The sequence below is a fragment of the Hyla sarda genome, chromosome 1, assembly GCF_029499605.1.
Source record: "Hyla sarda isolate aHylSar1 chromosome 1, aHylSar1.hap1, whole genome shotgun sequence".
In the NCBI taxonomy this organism is placed as follows: domain Eukaryota; kingdom Metazoa; phylum Chordata; class Amphibia; order Anura; family Hylidae; genus Hyla; species Hyla sarda.
Genome location: NC_079189.1, coordinates 465,319,519 through 465,340,525, shown reverse-complemented (window position 1 = coordinate 465,340,525; position 21,007 = coordinate 465,319,519). Strand labels below are relative to the sequence as shown.

The 21,007-nt window shown below is 39.4% G+C and overlaps 1 protein-coding gene across 2 annotated transcripts in view; it reads left to right on the top strand.

The window, feature by feature from the left end:
* Positions 1–12,529, top strand: part of PPTC7 (protein phosphatase targeting COQ7) — a 49,586-nt gene extending 37,057 nt beyond the window's left edge. For both annotated transcript variants that reach the window (XM_056536036.1, XM_056536030.1), the window contains exons 3-6: positions 5,311–5,509; positions 6,389–6,512; positions 8,896–9,025; positions 11,914–12,529. In XM_056536036.1, the coding sequence (XP_056392011.1) occupies positions 5,311–5,509; positions 6,389–6,512; positions 8,896–9,025; positions 11,914–11,972 (512 nt within the window). In that variant the 3' untranslated portion in view covers positions 11,973–12,529. The remainder of the gene's footprint in view (positions 1–5,310; positions 5,510–6,388; positions 6,513–8,895; positions 9,026–11,913) is intronic.
* Positions 12,530–21,007: the final 8,478 nt, after the last annotated feature.

Below are 21,007 nucleotides of genomic sequence, written 5' to 3'. Positions count from 1 at the left end.
GATTGATCTGACTTTTTAATCACTTTTTACTTCATTTTTTTCTGGGATATGATGATTGTAAAAATTAAAAGAAGAAAAAGAAGGAAAGGTTAGTCCTCCAGTTACCTCCACAGTGGATCGCCACCCCACTGGACCACCAGGGATGGTTAAAAAGGTCCCTTTAGATACTGGTGTTAACTTTGACAGCGGCAATCTAAAGGGTTAATAGTCGTCAGCGGCAACATACCTACAGCAATCAGCTGGGGTCCACTCGGTATGGAGCGGGCTCAAGTCAGAAGCCCGCTCCATAAACTGAGTGCCGCCAGGTTGTTGGTCCGGCTCTGCTAGCATGAAGCAGGGCTAAATGTCAGAGAAATTCACCTGCCCGGCACCTGCATGTTCCTGGCATAGGGCAGTAAGATTTCCACATCCCTAGTTTACCACTGGAGTACCCCTATAATAGTATCATCCGAATCTGTGGTTTATTCTGTATGATGGCTATCCTGTCACAGCGCAAACTTGTATATGGTTTTAAAATGAATATTTCAGGGATGTAGATATTCAACACTACAGACAGATGCACTGTGTTACTTCATTTCACATCAATTACAGTGATAGAACTTGACACATCCGATGTTGACGTGAGTCAGTCTGAAACTGTAAGGTGCTAAGAAACATATGAATGATAGTTATCTAATATGCTGCTTGTGAATGCTCTGGCAAAAGAAGCAAAGCCATTCTGATTTAGTAGTGTGTGGGAGTAAAAGCCAGGAGCTGGTGATTTTCTTACCATTAACCACTTCAGCCCTGTATCAGAGCAATTTACAACAGAAGCAGTGCTATTGTGTATACACATTTATTTATTTTTTTATAAATCTTTTTTTTTTTTGTTGATGTGACAACACAAATGACATTCTGATACTCTGCTACAATATAAAACATTGAGTGCACAGCCTGTATAACAGTGTTTAAAGTTGTCCCCTCAAAATAACTCCACACTGCCATTAATGTCTCAATCTTGGCAACTAAAGTGAGTACAGTGGAAATGTCTGAATTGGGTCAATATTTTGTGTGGCCACCATTATTTTCCAGCACTGCCTTAAGCCTTTTGGGCATGGAGTTTACCAGAGTTTCACAGGTTGTAACTGGAGTCCTCTTCCGTTCCTCCATGACGAGATCACAGTGCTGCTGCATGTTAGAGACCTTGCACTCCCCCACCTAAAGTTTTAGGATGTCTCTACAGATGCTCAATAGGGTTAGGTGTGGAGACATGATTGGCCAGTCCATCACCTTTACACTCAGCTTCTATAGCAAGGCAGTGGTTGCCTTGGAGATGTTTGGGGTCATTATTATGTTGGAATACTGCCCTGCCGCCCAATCTAAGAAGGGAGGAGATCATGCTCTGCTTTAGTATATCAAAGTACATTTTGGCATTCATATTTCCCTCAATGAACTGTAGCTCTCAAAAACATCCCACCCTCTCCACCATGCTTGACTGTAGGCAGGACACATGGTTCCAGTAATCCAGGCTTTCTTGTGCTTCATCTTAAGAGACTTACTTTTGGGATGACAGCCATGCAGACCAATTTGATGCAATGTGCAACATATAGTCTGAGAACTGACAGGCTACCCCCCACCCTTTCAACCCATGCAGCAATGTACTGTACTTGTACATCTATTTCCCAAAGACAACCTCTGGATATGACACTGAGCACTTGAACTCTATTCCTTTGGTCGACCATGGCAAGGCCTGTTCTGTGTTGAACCTCATGTGTAGAACCGCTGTATGATCTTGCTCTGCTGCAGCTTATTTTCAGGATCTTGGCAATCTTCAATCCTAGGCCATCTTTATGTAGATTAATTCTTTTAATTTTTTTTTTTTTTTTTCATTCTCGGAGAATTCTTTGTCATAAGGGGTCATGTTGAACGTCCAGTGACAAGTATTAGAGAGTGAGAGCGATAACACAAAATGTAAGACACCTGATACCCATTCACATTTGAGACCTTGTAACACTAATGAGTCAAATAACATAAGTGAGGGAAAATGGCTAATTGGGCCCAATTTGTACATTTCCACTTAGGGGTGTGCTCACTTTTGTTTCTAAAGTTTAGACATTATTGGCTGTGTGAGTTGAGGGGACACAACAATACACACTTTTATACAGGCTGTACATCCACTATTTTGCATTGTAACAGAGTGTCTTGAGTTTTCACATAAAAAGATATAACTTATATTTACAAAAATATGAGGGGTGGACTCACTTATGTGAAATACTGTACAACCACTTGCAGCAGGGGGCCACTGTTAAGTGTGTGCTTTTAACGGTTTCTCATAGAACACCCTCCATATTTCTTTCACAGTTCACCAGTGATTGTGAGCTAAGAAATTCATTAGATCAGTCGCTCACATGAAATTCAGTTGACAATGGGAATCTGCATTTCAGATACTGCTTGGCCCCTGTGTAGCTGCACAAGTGACACATATGGAATGTGACATAATCAGGAGAATAAAGGGGTCCGCTAGACCTACTGCCTCTGCTTTGTGCACCCACACACACACATAACTTTGCGTGTGTACTGTCATGGCTGTAAATGTTGGCACCCCTGAAATTTTTCAAGAAAATAAAGTATTTCTCACAGAAAAGGATTGCATTAACACATGTTTTGCTATACACATGTTTATTCCCTTTGTGTGTATTGGACAAAATGTCACACCAAACTCAAGCATGTGATGCTCCTTTTTAAACTCCCCTGGGGCAAGTAACAGGTGTGGGCAATATAAAAATCACACCTGAAAGCAGATAAAAAGGAGAGAAGTTCACTTAGTCTTTGCATTGTGTGTGTGCGCCACACTAAGCATGGACAACAGAAAGAGAAGAGAACTGTCTGATGATTTGGGAACCAAAATTGTGGAAAATATCAACAATCTCAAGGTTACAAGTCCATCCCCAAAGATCAAGATTTGCCTTTGTCCACAGTGTCCAACATTATAAAGAAGTTTGCAACCCATGGCACTGTAGCTAATCTCCCTGGGCGTGGACGGAAGAGAAAAATTGATGAAAGGTGTCAACGCAGGATAGTCCAGATGGTGGAAAAGCAGCCCCAAACAAGTTCCAAAGATATTCAAGCTGTCCTGCAGGCTTAGGTAGCATCAGTGTCACCGCAGACTATCCATCGACATTTAAATTAAATGAAACGCTATGGTAGGAGACCCAGGAGGACCCCACTGCTGACACACGCATAAAAAAGCAAAACTACATTTTGCCAAAATGAACTTGAGTAAGACCAAATCCTTCTGGGAAAAACGCCTTGTGGACAGATGAGACCAAGATAGAGCTTTTTGGTAAAGCACATCATTCTACTGTTTACCGAAAACGGAATGAGGCCTGCAAAGAAAAGAACACAGTACCTACAGTGAAATATGGTGGTTCAATGATGTGTGTTTTTATTTTTATTTTTTTTGCTGCCTCTGGCACTGGGTGCCTTGAATGTGTGCAAGGCATTATGAAATCTGAGGATTACCAACGGATTTTGGTCGCACTGTACAGCTTAGTGTCAGAAAGCTGGGTTTGTGTCCGAGATCTTGGGTCTTCCAGCAGGACAATGACCCCAAGCATACCTCAAAAAAAAAACCAGAAATGGATGGCAACAAAGTGCTGTAGAATTCTGAAGTGGCCAGCAAGGAGTTGAGATCTAAATACCATTGAACACCTGTGGAGAGATCTTAAAATTGTTGTTGGGAAAAGGCGCCTTCCAATAAGAGAGACCTGGAGCAGTTTACAAAGGAAGAGTGGTCCAACATTCCAGCTGAGAAGTGTAAGAAGCTTATTGATGGTTATAGGAAGCGACTGATTTCAGTTATTTTTTTCCCAAAGGGTGTGCAACCAAATATTAAGTTAAGTGTGCCAATAATTTTGTCCAGACCATTTTTGGAGTTTGGTGTGACATTATGTCCAATTTTCTTTCTGTTCCCTCCCTTTTTGGTTTATTTCCAATACACACAAGGGGAATAAACGTGTATAGCAAAACCTGTGTTAATGCAATCCTTTTCTGTGAGAAATACTTAATTTTCTTGAAAATTGGTACAGCAGCCATACAGAAGACCCACTGTGCCTGGGTAGATATTAAAGGGGAACTCCGGTGAAAACCAGAAAGCTTTGCTCTGGACAGTTCCTGATAAGGACAGAGGTGTCAACAGAGAGCACTGTGGTCAGACTGGAAAGAACTTCACAAATTTCTCTGTAGAATACAGCAGCTGATAAGTACTGGAAGGGTTAAGATTTTTTTAATAGAAGGAATTTATAAATCTTTTTAACTTTATGGCACCAGTTGATTTAAAAAAAAAAAAAAAAAATTCTAGTGGAGTACCCCTTTAAAATGCGGGTCACTTGCCTGCATTAATGAAGTATAGCCTCCAAATTTCCCGCTCTGGCCTGCCCTCATAATAATAAATATATAAAAAATATTCACTCATGTCGCTAGGACGTGAGAGCATGCGTTCTACTCTGAGCAGAGCACATGCGCTGGAAGGCTCTCACATTCTAGCGACATGAGTGAATATTTGGAAGAAAATCCGGGGATGACTTTAGGAGGTTCCATTGTGTATGCTTGTTTTTGTATTAAAATGAATTCCTTATACTCATCATATATATTTTTTCTGTCATGTAGAGACTCGAGCTGAAATGTATCTGGTGGGCTCCTGCGAGTCTTGTGATGGAGCATATGTTATTCTTAATCTAAATGTAAAGGTCAGACAGGAGCAGCGTGTTCTGAGGATTCATTTTATGAGTTCCAAGTATAGGAGATCATATTAATAACTCGCAAGACAGATGGGTTTTTAGTGCAGAAAGGGACTGATGGTTACGGCCTGTCTATCTGAACAGGTTTAGTTGACCTTCCAGTTGGCACCTAAGGAACATGTGGATATGAAAAAGCAGAAAACTGATGCATTGTAAGATATAGATGATCTGTTCAAATAATGCAGTGTATAATATTTCTTCTTACAAGGGCTTTTCATTTTTGCATTTTTTTTTTTTAACAAATATGAGCCCATTAGAGGTGGGTTCAGGAAGGGAAAAATACACTAAGCTTATATTTGTTTGACTTTACAAAGACCTTGTGCAGCATGTGCAGTCTTTGCTGTTATTGCCTAGATACATGGAAGCAGTGCACTGTCATATCTCATGTGGGGAATGTTAGGTGGTGGTTTATGTTATTACATATCTATACTACAAGCTGTTTAGTAAGTTTCATACAGTTTGCTTCAATTGCTGTATAACCAAGCATCAGTCTGTGTAAAGACATTATTATTATTTTTTTTTTCTTTTAAAGGAAGCAGCACTGCCTGCTTAGTAGTTCTGGATAGAAGAAGTCATCGTTTACACACCGCAAACTTAGGAGATTCTGGTTTCTTAGTGGTACGAGCAGGAGAAGTGGTACATCGGTCGGATGAGCAGCAGCATTACTTTAACACTCCATTCCAGTTGTCAATAGCACCTCCTGAAGCAGAAGGTGTAGTACTTAGTGACAGGTGAGTAGCCAGTCCTATAAATGTATCAGGTGATGACGAAATAAGAGATTTACTTAGCACAGTAGTTCAGTGGTTGCCACTCGTGTCTTACAGTGCTGTGTATTTCATGCTGCAGTTTTTATGATGGGTTCAACTATTTATATTGATTTTACACAGCATAAAATCTGTAGCATATACAGTTAACATTAACAGTAACCCAGCATTACCCATTTTTTCTTCATTGTGGTCTCGGGGCAAAGCTGAGTGGCAAAGCTGAGTGTCCTGTCTTGGTTTCTAAAATGTTTATATAACTATAAATGAGTTGTCAAAATACCTTAATTACAAAATACTATCGTTTAACTAAAGCTGTGATTGTTACATCATACAACAGTATCCAGCTGTGTGTGTAAGATGCTGCCTTTATGCTTTAGTATATATTGGTCAGCTAGTGGTGGATGGGATTCCTCGATTCCTTGGAGCAGAGCTGTAGGCATGTGATCAAAGTGGTCTCATGTTGCTTTCACATCAGTGTGAAAAACTTTCCAGCAGCACAGTGTGTTCTTGCAAGGGAAAGCAACAGTACACTTGGCAGTGAGCTGTGTTTTAGATGGGAGTGTTCTGAAGCCAGTCTGTTCATAGGATGTGTGCAGGCCCTTACCCCATCCCCTCGGATGGCACACAATGCACATTCAGCAGGAGTCTGACCATTGAACTGAACCTTGATATGTAAATGAAAATGTTCTGGCATGTAAAAGAGGATCAATAATAACTAGTTGGATTAGATTATTGATATACTAGATTGATGATACTCGGTTATAGTAGAAAATCTTTAGTTATAGAGGATTAAAAAAAAAGCTAGTAGAGATTAAGGTGTAACTATAACTTTTGTTCTTATTACAGTCCGGACGCTGCAGACAGTAGTTCATTTGATGTTCAGCTCGGTGACATTATTCTCACAGCAACTGATGGGCTCTTTGACAATATGCCTGATTATATGATCCTTCAGGAGTTAAAAAAGTTGAAGGTATGCAGTGAATGTAATACACGTGTTCTTGCTGTTCCATTATTTAAGTAACTCTTGATCTCGCCTGATCATCCAAGACAAAACATTTTTCCTTTTTGAGATAACAGTAAAAGGTGTTGAATGCAGAAAAAAAACTAAAAAAATTCTCGTCTCTACTTACTTACATTGAGAAGAAATCTCAGCAGGGGAGGTCTTTTTAGATTGGAGGACCATGTAATGTCCTTTCAGTTTATCTATATGCTGTGGACATGATCCAGAAATGTGTTATGCACCTGTCAGGCCCAATGCCTGATTATTAAAATCCTATATGTGTATTATAAATTATAACTGTGTGTGAGGTATTATCCAAGACCTGGGGGTGGAGGTCATTCAGACTGTGGGTTGGTGTATTGCATTTTATTGGGGGTCTGGCTGTTTGTTTACATCTCCTTTGAAGTCAAAGGCTCTTTTGAAGCAGCAGGAAGTCATGCACTCTGGTCCCATCATATAATCAACCAGATAAGAGTGCCAGGGACAGAGATGCCCCCCTGGTGGGATCAGAGGGGAAGGGGGAATGGAGTCTCCCTCCAAAAAGGCAGATATATAATATTTTAACAATGCTAAAGTTTGATAATTGGAGGAAGGCAAGGGTCGTCTGGGTTAAGAACATATATAGGGATGGGATATTTCAAACCTTTAGTTAGCTACAACAGGATTATCAGAAATAGCTTTTTCCAATATTTACAACTCACACATCCCTTGATGGTTCAGGCAAAGATAATAAATCTTTAAATTAAAAAAGGTGCTGCTTTAGACCTGATTGTGGAACCTATCAGACCTGTAAGGTTTATTTCCAAAATGTATGAACTTTTGATTAAATGTTCTCTGGAATCAGTACCAGTTCCTGCTTTCACAAAGTGGCAGCGGGAACTGGGATTTGAGGACAGTGGGGGAAAAAGTCCTGAGGGCAGTCCCTGCTCATTCTGTGGGAGGCAGGTCGTTTATCGCAAATATATATTTTGTATGGGGTTTATCAGACCCCCGTCTTCCTTCATAAAATTGATCTCCACAATTATTCCAGATGTCCCCGCTGTCATCAAGAAGGGGATGATTTATTACATATGCTTTGGGACTGTTTGGCCCTGAAGATATTCTGTTCTGTTGGGATATATGGACGGTATACGGCTAGGACAAAATTATAAAAACAGCAGTGGGCAGAATTCTATACATTGCTATAAAAATGATTGCTAAACAATGGAAAAGTGAAAAAGCCCCATCTGTTAAAGAACTTTGGGCAAATGTAGATGTCTTAGTTTAGAATGAAGAAGCTATCTATGTGAAGTGTAATAATATTGCTACCCATTAACAGATATGGTTAGTATGGCTATTTTTTTCCCTCTCCCCATCTGCAGCAAGATTTGGGAGGTGTGGGTGGGGGATGAGGGGGGGGGGGGTTGGTGTTATAATACATAATTTAAGATAGATATCCTATAAGCCTTGCCTTATTATCTTTGTAAAGGATTTATTATTACTTGAGAATTATGCTTTGCTGTCTGTTTAGTTTTTTCCTTTTTTGTGTAATCGCATATCTTGAATAAAAAAATATTTAATAAAAAAAAGGAATGTGTCGTCACAAAATTGATTGTTTTAAGGGTGTATTTACATGTACAGTATTCTGCGCAGATTTGATGCGCAAGATTTGAAGTTGTGTTCAGTCATTCAGTTTACATTGAAATCTGCAGCAGAAAATTTTGCGCATCAAATCTGCACAGAATACTGTACGTGTGAATAGACCCTAAGGGTGCGTTCACTCTAGTAACTCTCAGCGGGTTTCCCACTGTGAGTTATGCAATCATTGATTTAAATGGGTCCACAGATAGTCCGCAATAGTGTTAGATTTGCGGACTGTCCGCGGACCCATTCAAATGAATGGTAGCGTAACTCATAGTGGGTTTCCCGCAGCGGAAAATGCTCTTCTAGTTACTAGCGTGTGAACGCACCCTTAATCAAGTTTTTGTTAACCATATTGTTTAAGAATTTTTGGTGATAAGTGATAGTGACAATTTCTGCAAATTTGCGGGCCCCCTTATATTAAAGGGGTTATCCAGTAATAGAAAAACAGCACATTTCTTCCAAAAACAGAACCACATTTGTCACAGGTTGTGTGTGGCATAATAACTTGGCTCTACCTCAATGGAACTGAGCTGCCAAACCACACCCACCCTGAGGACAAATGTGGTGTAGATTTTTTTTTATTTTTTTTTAATTTAGAAAACTGCTGTTTTTCTAATGCTGGATAACCCTTCTCAAAGCTCCATTGATGTCTGCTTCCTGAATCAATGATACTGCAATGTGTATTTTAGGTTGGCGATATTTGTACTAATGATTTTCTCCTTCTCTCCAGAATGCTAACTATGAAAGTATACAACAGACTGCACGCAGCATTGCAGAGCAAGCCCATGACCTGGCATATGATCCAAATTACATGTCCCCATTCGCACAGTTTGCGTGTGACTATGGATTGAATGTTAGAGGTGAGACTTTAGATTTTATAAAAAAAAAAATTTCAACTCTTTAACCCCTTTATGCAAAATCACGGACATGTACGTGATGATTAGGGATGACTTCCCGCATCACATACATGTACCTGATGGAAATAAACTTTTACATCGCCACCGGGCGCTGTGACAGTTTATTGAGCTCAGCTGTGCTGCACAGCTGAGCCCCCTGAAGCCGGCCAGCGATCGCTGCTGTTGGTCCGTCAGTACAGGCAGACCAATAGAAGGGATCTGGCAGGGGGCTCCTCCTTCTCCCTCTCATCCGTTGCTTCACTGTATGAAGTGACCGGTGGTGAGGGGGGCCCCATCAGAGGCAGTTACCCGCAGGCACTAAAGGATCGGAGCTGCGCTCCGAGACGGAGTTAACTCTGTAGACGCTGCGGTCACTGTGACCGCAGTGTCTCTTAGGGTTACAGAGGGAGGGAGCTACCTATCGGCGCTCTGCAAAGTGAAAGCAGAGTGCCGATGGTTGCAACCGGAGGCCTGACACTGTCCTCCGTTGTCATGGCAACATGAGCGATCAGTCCCTAACGTATCTATCCTGTGCCTATCAGGACTGACAGATGTGTACACCATTGAATTAGGTGTATAGTAGTAAAAAAAAGTGTGAAAAAAATAAAATTTAAAAATGTGACAAATAAAATAAATATATGTATATAATACACCCCCAAAAATAGTCCCCCACCAAATATATCAACATGTCCCGGAAAAGAATCCTCTCACAATTGCGTCAGTGAAAAAATAAAGTTACAGCTCACAGAATACGGCGACTTACAAACATGATTTAAAAAATTTTTATGCCATAAATGAACAAAAATATATTTTTTAAAGTATATACATTTTGGTATCGCCATAATCATATCAACCTACAGTGTAACGTTAACATGTCATTCATACCGCATAACGAACGGCCTAAAAAATTAAACAACCGCCGAATAGATAATTTTTTTTGTTTATGTATACCACCTCATAGGGTATGTTCACACTACGGATTATGAACAGAATCTCCGCTCGCAAAATTCCGCGAGCGGAGATTCCATTCTGGCGGCTGCCGCTGCAATACTTCGGCGGTAGGACCGCGCGGCACTGCGCCGTCACCACTGACCGCTATACAGTGTTCGCGGTCTTCCGCGCAAAGAATGAACATGTTCTTTCTTTGCGCAGAACAATTTCATCGGCTGAAGTTAACGGGTCTCGCAGAAACCCATTCACACTGATGTTTATGTTCACAGCACGTAATTCCGTTCGCGGAATTACACTCATGGAATTCCGCGGGAATTACGTAGTGTGAACATACCCATAAAAAATTATTAGAATGTCACATGTACACCAGAATGGTACCAATGAAAGCGTCAACTTGACTCCCAAAAATATTTTGCACCCCAAGGCACCTGTAATTTTGTGATGCCAACAAAATGTGTGCCTGTATGAGTGACACGTAGCGCACAAAGGCCACATATGGGATATTTGGGGAATAAATTATGAGTTATATTTCTTTGTCAACACCTACTGTGTTACAGAAAATTTAAAAATTCCACCTTCACTTGCCTAAAGGGTTAATAAACTCATTTAATGTCAGTTTGACTATTTTAAGGGGTGCAGTTTATAAAATGGGGTGATTTTATGGGGTATCTGACAGACCCCTCAATTCCACTTTAGAACTGGTCCCTGAAAAATCAGGTTTTGCAATTTTCTTGAAAATTTGGAAAATTGCTGCTAAACTTATAAACCTTCTAACATAAAAAAAAAGTTAAAAAAATGTTTACCAAATGATGGGAACATAAAGTAGACATATTGTATATGTGAATTAATCATTAATTTGGTGCGATATGACTATTTAGCAGAAAATGTAAAATCTAGAAAAATGCAGATTTTTCATTTTTGTTAAATTTTGGGGTTTTCTTTTACAAACACGGCTAAATATATCAATCAAAATTTACCACTAATGTAATGTACAATATGTCACGGAAAAACAATCTCAGAATCGCTTTCATACAAGTGAAAGTGTTCCAAAGTTATTACCAAATAAGTGGACACATGTCAGATTTAGAAAATTTGCCTTGGTCGTTAAGGTAAACAGGCTATTGAGTAATGGGGTTAATAAACATGCATTAAGGTATACTGATGATAAATAACTTCATAAACATGCCCCTATCAAGTGCCTGTCTATAGGGAAAAAAACTTTTACATGCCCACATAATGCTTCCCAAGTATTTTACATATAGAGCGTTACCAGCGAACCATACAGTCCTGCCTTGATTGACATCCCATAGACTGGGGACCTCCTTACAAGCTAGCTCTGGTGGCATCCAGTGCACAAAGCCAGGGCCTGTACAGTTCATTAGTTGGATTATCCAGCTTTATGACCTAGTAATGGCAGTGCAAGGTACTGAAGTTTTTCCCTATCCCTGTAAATGGTGCAACGCTAAAGTACCTTGCTACTAAAAGTAAGGCATTTCAGGTACCAACGCTGATAAACATTGAAGAGTCTGTGAGCATGGTGACCCCTCAAACAGATAATGGGGATGGGGGTCTCCGAATTGGACTACCACCAATTTAATATTGATAGCCTATAGGACAGGCAATCTGTTTTTAAGGCTGGATAACACCTTTTAATCAAACCAGGAGACTGGGACCACCAACATGACATAGTGCTAATAACTTTTTAGACAATAGCAAATGTTTACAAGACTATTTACCAGCAGTAATGAAGTGGTGGCGGTTTTGGTGTCTATATAAAGAGGTCACACCGATAATGTAGAGTACAACTTTTAATTAAATATGGTTGAAATAGTTAACTATGAATGTGTGTATTCTATTTTAAAACTAACTGAATTGACTCCCAGTCTCTCCTTCCCCCTTAGGAGGAAAACCAGATGACATCACTGTTCTTCTGTCAATTGTAGCCGAATATACAGACTAAAAGAACTGGAACATCTGCTACAAATTTAGATATTTTTTTCTATTTCTCAATAACCCTTGAACTTAAAATGATGTTGCACTGTTCCTGCTGGCAGGACTGCAGTTTAACAGATTTCATTGGCCAGTTGTGAAAAATGCTCTCCATATGTTACAACCAAGGATTTTGTTGAAACCACTATTAAATGGTTAAGCTTTCCTGAAATCATTTATTTCATTACCCAACCAGGAATGTCATTAGGATATGTTTCTGTATAAAGCTGTGCTTTTATCAGAACGTGTAGTTTTTTTTTCTGGTTATTTGTTTTGCCAAGAAGCACATGTGGAATCCTTTAATAATTGGTGATTTAAAAAAAAAAAAAAAAAAAAAAGTGAAAAAAACTACTTCACCGGTTTCCTTTTCTGAAGTTTAGTAGATGCTGAATTCCTCGTTGTCATTTTCATCACAGAAGCTTGACTAGTAGCCTTTTTATATTCTGAACTGCTGTACTAGAAGACACAAGGAGTTTATTCAAATGTTTGTGTTAAATTTAAAACTACTTAACTTAAAGCCATGTTAAAATAAATATATATATATATATATATATATATATATATATATATATAATGTGTTATATACAGATATGTATATAATATATATTTTGGGTAACATTTCGAGACTATGCAGTGAAATTCTACCTGTCACTAAAATTTTGGGTGTAATTTTCTTACGTCGGTCACTTTAAGTACCTGCTGTAATTTAAAGATTGCAACTCAAATATTGACTGTGATTTCATTGTATTTTATACGCGAATTGTGTGTAATGTTACCTCAGATTGTATATTAACGTTTTTCTTCATTTTTGTGAAATTGTATATTTGCGTACCTATGTTGAGCTTTTATTTAAATGTTAACATGTACCATGTACATGTCATAATGATAGCACATCATGCTTGTAACAGGCATTAAATTCTGAATGAGTTACTCATGTGTACGCAGTTAAGAAATGTATGTTCTCTTGCTAACTTGTTGTGTTGTCTACACAAGGTCACGTTGAATGACTTCTGATATTGCCTTAACTGTCCAAAACTTGACAAAGCAGGAAAACCAGCATATGCACTCACAAAAAACATAGTCAAAATAGAAATTTGACATTCATTGCAGCTTGCCTTATTGATCCCTATAATTTGCTCTTCATAAAATCTAATTAGATTTCATCTAGGCTTGCCATGTCCTTTACACTTTTTTACCTTTATACCTACATCTAAGTTGTTTTTTTTTTTTTGTTCCAAATTTGGTGTCGAGTCAGAGCCTTTGAGAGAGAAAACTAGACTAATAATAAATGGCTATTAGCCTGAAGTACCCCATGGGTAAAGTGAAGGTGAGTGTGTACAGGGTGGGCCATTTATATGAATACACCTTAATAAAATGGGAATGGTTGGTGATATTAACTTTCTGTTTGTGGCACATTAGTATATGTGAGGGGGGAAACTTTTCAAGATGGGTGGTGACCATGGCGGCCATTTTGAAGTCAGCCATTTTTAATCCAACTTTTGTTGTTTCAATAGGAAGAGGATCATGTGACACATCAAACTTATTGGGAATTTCACAAGAAAAACAATGATGTGCTTGGTTTTAACATAACTTTATTCTTTCATGAGTTATTTACAAGTTTCTTACCACTTAGAAAATGTGTTCAATGTGCTGCCCATTGTGTTGGATTGTCAATGCAACCCTCTTCTTCCACTCTTCACACACTGATAGCAACACCGCAGGAGAATTGCTAGCACATGCTTCCAGTATCCATAGTTTCACAGAATGGACAATTGCCTTTAGATGACCCCCAAAGATAAGTCTAAGGGGGTCAGATCGGGAGACCTTGGGTGCCATTCAACTGGCCCACAATTACCAGTCCAGTTCATCTAGGAATGCTCAGATGTGGCACGTTCCCTGAGTTTTTCCCAACAAGATGATGCACCATCACATTATGGGTGTCAGGTCCGAGCATTCCTAGATGAACAGTTTCCTGGAAAGTGGATTGGTCATCGTGGGCCAGTTGAATGGCCCCCAAGGTTTCCGGATCTGACCCCTTAGACTTTTATCTTTGGGGTCATCTGAAGGCAATTGTCTATGCTGTGAAGATACGAGATGTGCAGCACCGGAAACTACGGATACTGGAAGCCTTAACTCATGAAAGAATAAAGTTACGTTAAAACAAACACATTGTTTTTCTTGTGAAATGCTCAATAAACTTGATGTCACATGACACTCTTCCTATTGAAAAAACAAAAGTTGGATTCAAAATGGAAGACTTCAAAATGGCCGCCATGGTCACCACCCATCTTGAAAGTTTCCCCCCTCACATATACTAATGTGCCACAAACAGGAAGTTAATATCACCAACCATTCCCATTTTATTAAGGTGTATCCATATAAATGGCCCACCCTGTAGTATACTTACATTGATCTATAAAATTCCCATACCTATAATTATAGGGGCATTGGGGGAGATTTATCAAAACCTGTTCAGAGGAAAAGTTACTGAGTTGCCCATAGCAACCAATCAGATCGCTTCTTTTATTTTTGAAAAGGTGTCTGAAAACTCAGCAACTTTTCCTCTGGACAGGTTTTAATAAATCTCCCCCATTGTGCTCTGATGAGAGCTGCTGGCCCCTTTCTTTAGTGTTTATAAGCTCTCACTGATGTTGTCTACAGACATAGGGGGAGATTTATCAAAACCTGTCCAGAGGAAAATTTGCTGAGTTGCCCATAGCAACCAGTCAGCTCGCTTCTTTCATTTTTGAAAAGGCTTCTGAGAAATGAAAGAAGCAATCTGGTTGGTTGCTATGGGCAACTAACCAACTTTCCTCTGGACAGGTTTTGATAAATCTCCCCCATAGAGCAGGGATGAAACGTACACCTTTTTAAAAGGATTCGAGGAATAATTGCTGCGATTAGACACAAAAGGGTGATCGTAGCTGTATACGTCACTAGTCCCAAGAACTAGGGGGGAGATTTATCAAATCCTGCACAGAGGCAAAGTTGCCAATAGCAACCAATCAGCTCGCTTCTTTTTTCAGATGCCTTGTTCAGAATGTAAGAAGCAAGCTGATTGGTTGCTATGGGCAACTAGGCAACTTTGCCTCTGGACAGGTTTTGATAAATCTCCCCCATAGAGCAGGGATGAAACGTACACCTTTTTAAAAATATTCGAGGAATAATTGCTGCGATTAGACACAAAAGGGTGATCGTAGCTGTATACGTCACTAGTCCCAAGAACTAGGGGGGAGATTTATCAAATCCTGCACAGAGGCAAAGTTGCCAATAGCAACCAATCAGCTCGCTTCTTTTTTCAGATGCCTTGTTCAGAATGTAAGAAGCAAGCTGATTGGTTGCTATGGGCAACTAGGCAACTTTGCCTCTGCACAGGTTTTGATAAATCTCCCTCTAGGTGTTCTTGTTTTTAGGGAGAGGTCACCATTCAATGACAAAAACAAATGAGCGCCCTTAAAGTAAAAATCCAGTGTTAGTCTATGCCCTGTTCTGCATATATTTGTACGGAGATCCACAGCTCACCCTGGGTGGTACAGTTAAACACAAGCACGTTCCATGCACATGTCCTATTTATCAGAAAAGGGCTCGTGCATGCGACTGGCTGGGCATCATATTGTTGTCGAAGCAACTACTACTGTTCAGCGAGAGCTGCATCTCTCTCCACTGATCTTTGCAGAACAGGCGGGAGACCAACACTAGACTTGCCCTATCAGCTGGATGCCACCATCAGTCAGGGTATATTCTAACATTGATTCTGCAACATACAGGTAATATCATGCCCTATGTGGTGGCTAGTAGTCACACAGTTTTGTAAGCAATATGCTAGAACATACCCTAGCAGAATGACCAATGAACATACTGGAATTTAACCTGTCCTTTTGCATCACCCCACAATAAAATTCTTGGCCTACCATTGTGTAAACACTATAACAATTTGTCGGGAAGTTTTGAGGTATAACTGTGTGTTTAGTTTTTGTATGTGGAAAGCTAATAAGATTTTATTTTAATGTGTATGTCGGCCATAAGTAAATTTGGATTAACTTTTTAAAGTTTTATATTATGCCTTAGATACACATTATGCTCATATAAACTACATGCTATAATACAGTATATGAAAACCTGGCAAATGAGTCTTGTTCCTGGGTAGCTCTTTGAGTTGGTTATTCATGGGGCTTTCATACTGTATTACATGAGTTTTCTGTATTGAGTATCTGCGGTTGCACAATATTGCTAATGTCTGCAGCTGCCTGATAAATGACAAACCAGGTTGTCCAAGCTGCTCTGGACAGTTCAGCAACTTGGCCGGTCTGTTACAAGGGAATTATTTTGATGCCTGATCCTCTGAGAGCTTAGGCCAGACCATGTACGAGCGTGTTAATCCATCCCTCTCCCTTTTGATGCATTAATTAAAAAACCTGACAGTACAGGAGGTTGGAAACAAGGTCAGACTGCTTTATTTTGTCTTTTGTTTCTGTTCGTTCTTATTTGTGTTGTAAGAACTATGTTGAGGAGGAGCAATGGTCATGTCTACACTATAGGGCTGGATACGCACTAAGACTTTTTCATAACAATCATGTTTTTCAGCAGTGAATGTGAGACTACTTGACAATCCAGTTATCTGTCTCCATGTACAGAGGACTGCTAAGTGATGTATTTTTAAAGCCTGGACAGGGCGGAATCCCCTGAAGAATATTCATGAGCAGGTGTTTTCATGAACAATGGATTACAAAAGTTTCAGAAGGATCATGGTGTAAGAAAGAAACAAAAAATAATATATGAATATATACCCATTTCATGTACAATCTGTCTTCAGCTGTATGGCTTTTTGTATGTTTAGTCTGCATTTATACCTCTTATAATGATCAAAGTTTGGAATACTCTGCAGAATGCTTCGACTCCCTCAAGTAACACCAAAGACGGGTAACATTAATAGCTTTCCATTCCTCTAAAAGCAATATTGTATGATAAATGCTTATTTTTATGATGCCACTTGTGTAATGTGCTGCACTTTAAAATCCTCCTAGTCTCTTCCTCTTAAAGCTGTCTGCGCACAAAACATCTATTTCAAGATGAAAAAAAAACCATGCACTTTTTTTTTTAAGTGAAATTGGTAATGTGATCAAAGTTGATGCGAAGGCTAATTGAGAGGTGTACTTCTGAAGGGGTTGTTTTCTTTTAAAAGTAATGTCCTATCCTTAGAAACGTCAATCAATACTAGATTGTGGGAGTCAGAATCTCTGCACCCCCCCCCCCCCCAAAAAAAAAAACACTGCTGTTTGAAAGGGCCATGCAGGTGTCTACTTCATCCCCTTTTGTTTCCCTAGGTACAGCACAGTTCTGTACTGTGCCATCTTTTACATCAGTAGTAAACTGCAGTACCAGGCACAGCCACTACTTTGGAGTGGAACCTAGCAAACAAAACTCACCTTTTACATCTTTCAACAGCTGGTGGCGAATCAGACCCCCACTGACATATAGGCTTCGTCCAGTATTAGAAAAACACTGCTGCTTTTTTTTTATACATATATAAAAACAGGAGTATTTTTCTAATACTAGACAAACCCTTTAATATTGGTGCCTTCCCTAAGGATAAGGCGTTTTAAAGAACGGATAACCCCTTCTCTGTTAAAATTTTGTTTGTATATTTTGAAAGTTGAATAGTTTGGTGTGAAAAGTGATATTCCGCTATTTGAAATTCTGCTTTATCAGTATGTCACTACATTGGGTAAATATACATTAGTGGGGAAATTGTGTGCTCCCTTTCTACGAATCTGCTGAATGAGAAGCGTAATATAACAAGTGTACTCAGCTGAATGTTTGTCTTAGAGTGTTGTCTTAAAGTGGTCTCTCCCTTAAAGTGCACATATTTAGTATGAGAGGGTTAAAGAGGTTGTAAAGGATTGAAAACATCAAAACACAACCCAAAAACATGGCTTTCTTTCAGAAATTCTGCTTTAATGTGTTGTGTGTGTGTGTGGTATTGCAACTTGGCTACATTGAAGAGAGTGGGGATGAACTGCAATACCAGATACAACCCATGGACAGTTGTGGCACGGTTTGAAGAAGAAAGCAGCTAGGTTTTTCGAATTCTGTGCAAGCCTTTTAAGGCTGAAATCCGGATGTGCATATAGCTGATATTTGTGGGTGAACTGACAGATAATATCTAGCGGTGTGTAAGTGTTCAGTTATGTGATGTTGCTAAATTTCTACCTTCTAGTCTGAAAATCTACAGACATTGAGACTGTACATGGTAGATATTTGTGACTGGGCACATACAAAGTATTTGTATGCTTTTTGTTATAAGCATTTCATGTATGATGTGTCACAAGTATGGGAATAGCCTCTGTAAATATATGAAGTAAACTGTAAAATTATTTAATAAATATAGTATTTATACTAAAACTTCTGCTGTCATGATCAATAGTGTTTTATTTTTTTTATTTCTTATTTCTGACTGAAGTTCTTCATGGGATCTGAGGTTACCTTATACCAGAGTCTAGTCAATGGAATGGACTAGTCTACCTGTCTGTTTATAGCGGTGGGGAGATGGGCTTATAAAATGCAGGACAAAGAAGATTACCAGACAGTTACAATGTAGGTCCTCTTAAAAACAGTCAAGTACTTTTTAGTAAAGGTAATCCCTTAGTTTGAACGTTAAAAACAAACTGCACCCAGTACACAGTTGTATAATTAGCATTCCACTAATATGCAGTCTGATACATTGAGTGTTTGTTTCTTATGAATGGTTTCCCATAAGACATTCAGGCTGTGTTCACATGGCAGAATTTCCCAGTGGAATGCCGTGGAAATGTTCAGCTGCAGCAGTCTCCCGTTCATTTCAATGGAATTCTGTGCACACAGCTGAATTTTCACGGCTTAGACAGCTGCCGCGGAAATTTAATTTTTAATGTCCTCAGAAAGAAACATGTTCTTTGTTTCTGCAGATTCTGCTCTAAAATCAATTGCCCTCTATGGAGACGGCGCATTTCAGAGCAGTCCTAGCACCGCCAGAAGATGCACGTTTACAGAATGTCCACCTGTGTTTTTTCCGGGCAGACATTCTGCAAATTTTCTGCCATGTGAACATAGCTTTTCAAGCTCTTTCTGGCAGCATTTCATGGGCTGTTTGTGCTTTTTATTTGACTATTCTTGGCTGTTGCATCTTAGCATCTGCATCATACAATTTTTTTTCCTCCTATTAATCTACTACCCAAAACGCCAATCTTGCGCATCTCTATTACACAGAATGTATTCCTTGACACTGCAAACCCTAAATACGCAAACATATGTCATCAGCACGTATCTTGTTTTCCCTCGCGTCCTGGATACCTAAATAAGTGATGAGTCACACTGGCACTCAGTTTCCTGATATTGTTCAGTATTTGTCCCCGGTGATCACTTTTCATCTTTTACCCTTTTCTTACCAAGATGAAGAAAAAATAGATGCTGTGTGACAGGATTCCAGGGAGACCTAGTGTGTTTTTAGTTCATGGGATTTGCATTTTCTCTTTGTATAATGCTGTTCCATTCCTGGTAAACATTTTCTAAGATAGCAGATCTGTGAAGTCATTTGAGTGTATAAGTAAAGTAATTCTTGTAGACTCAAAAGCACAATTCTGGATTCTACAGTTAAATGTGGTTTACATATACATTATCCATTAGTGAACATGGACAGGTTGATAAGAGAAACTGCTCACCCCCCCCCCCCAATCTGCTAAATTATCCACAAGCTACTTACAGTTCCATGCACTATTAAAATGTATGTAAAGGGAACTACAAATCCACTGATATACTGCCCCTAGGGTTATTAAGCTGCTGGTGTAACTGGATTAACTCCAATTCCATACTGTGGCCTAGATGGATTTTGACCTTAAAGGGGTACTCCGGTGCAGTGGAAAAATAATTAGCTGCTTATTAGCTGCTGAATGCTGCAGAGAAAATTACTTTCTTTTTGGAACACTGATGACATCACGACCACAGTGCTCTCTGCTGACATCTCTGTCCATTTTAGCAACCGTGCATAGCAGATGTATGCTAAGGGCAGCATGGTGGCTTAGTGGTTAGCACTGCTGCTTTGCAGTGCTGGGGCCTTGGGTTCAAATCCCACTAAGGACAACAATAAATAAAGACTTTTTATTATAATAATGTCAGCAGAGACCAGTGTGTTCGTGGTGTCATCAGAGAGCATTCCGAAAAGAAAAGAATTTCCTCTGTAGTATTCAGCAGCTAATAAATACAAATTTTTAATAGCAGTAATTTACAAATATGTTTAACTTTCTGGCACCAGTGGATTTAAAAAAAGAGAAAAAAAATCTTTTTCCACCGGAGTACCCCTTTAACACCCATATTGGATAGGAAAATGCCAATCCCTTCCAAAAGGTAGGCTTATTTTAACCCCTGAAGTGTGCATTTGCACTGTGTACTGCCACTAATACAATATATTTGCAAGGTAGGTGGTAAACATAGACACACTGGTAAATTGCAAACTAAAACTTATAAATGCTAGTTCCTTTGGGTTTCACCTCCAAAATTGTGGCTTTATCAAGGGAAGCATAGGCCAGACAAAAAACCTGTGTTGAAACTTACTCTAAACCATCTATATCTCGTTGCTATTCCGTATAAGGTCTTGACCCTCCAAAAGTCACACAAGCCTGCTCCACCAGGGCTGTGGCGCCCTCTTGGTCTGAGAGGTGTTTTGTACCCATTGAACAGATATGTTCATGTGCAACTTGGCCAACACCTCAGAATTTTCTTTAAGTTTTTCCTTAGTCTCCTCAGCCGCACAAGGCTCCCTCCCATTTCCTTTTTCTTATAATTTTCTCAGAGTATAGTGTTGGGGTGCATATATACTGTGGGGGACTGGTACCTAATTTACATATTTTGGGTTATTAAAAATTCCTATATCTAGCAGGACAAACGGGCGGGCACTCTCCATTATTGTCCTGCTGAGGAGACAAACAGATTATCAATCAAATCTTATCTTTTTTTTCGCTATGCAAGTAAGTC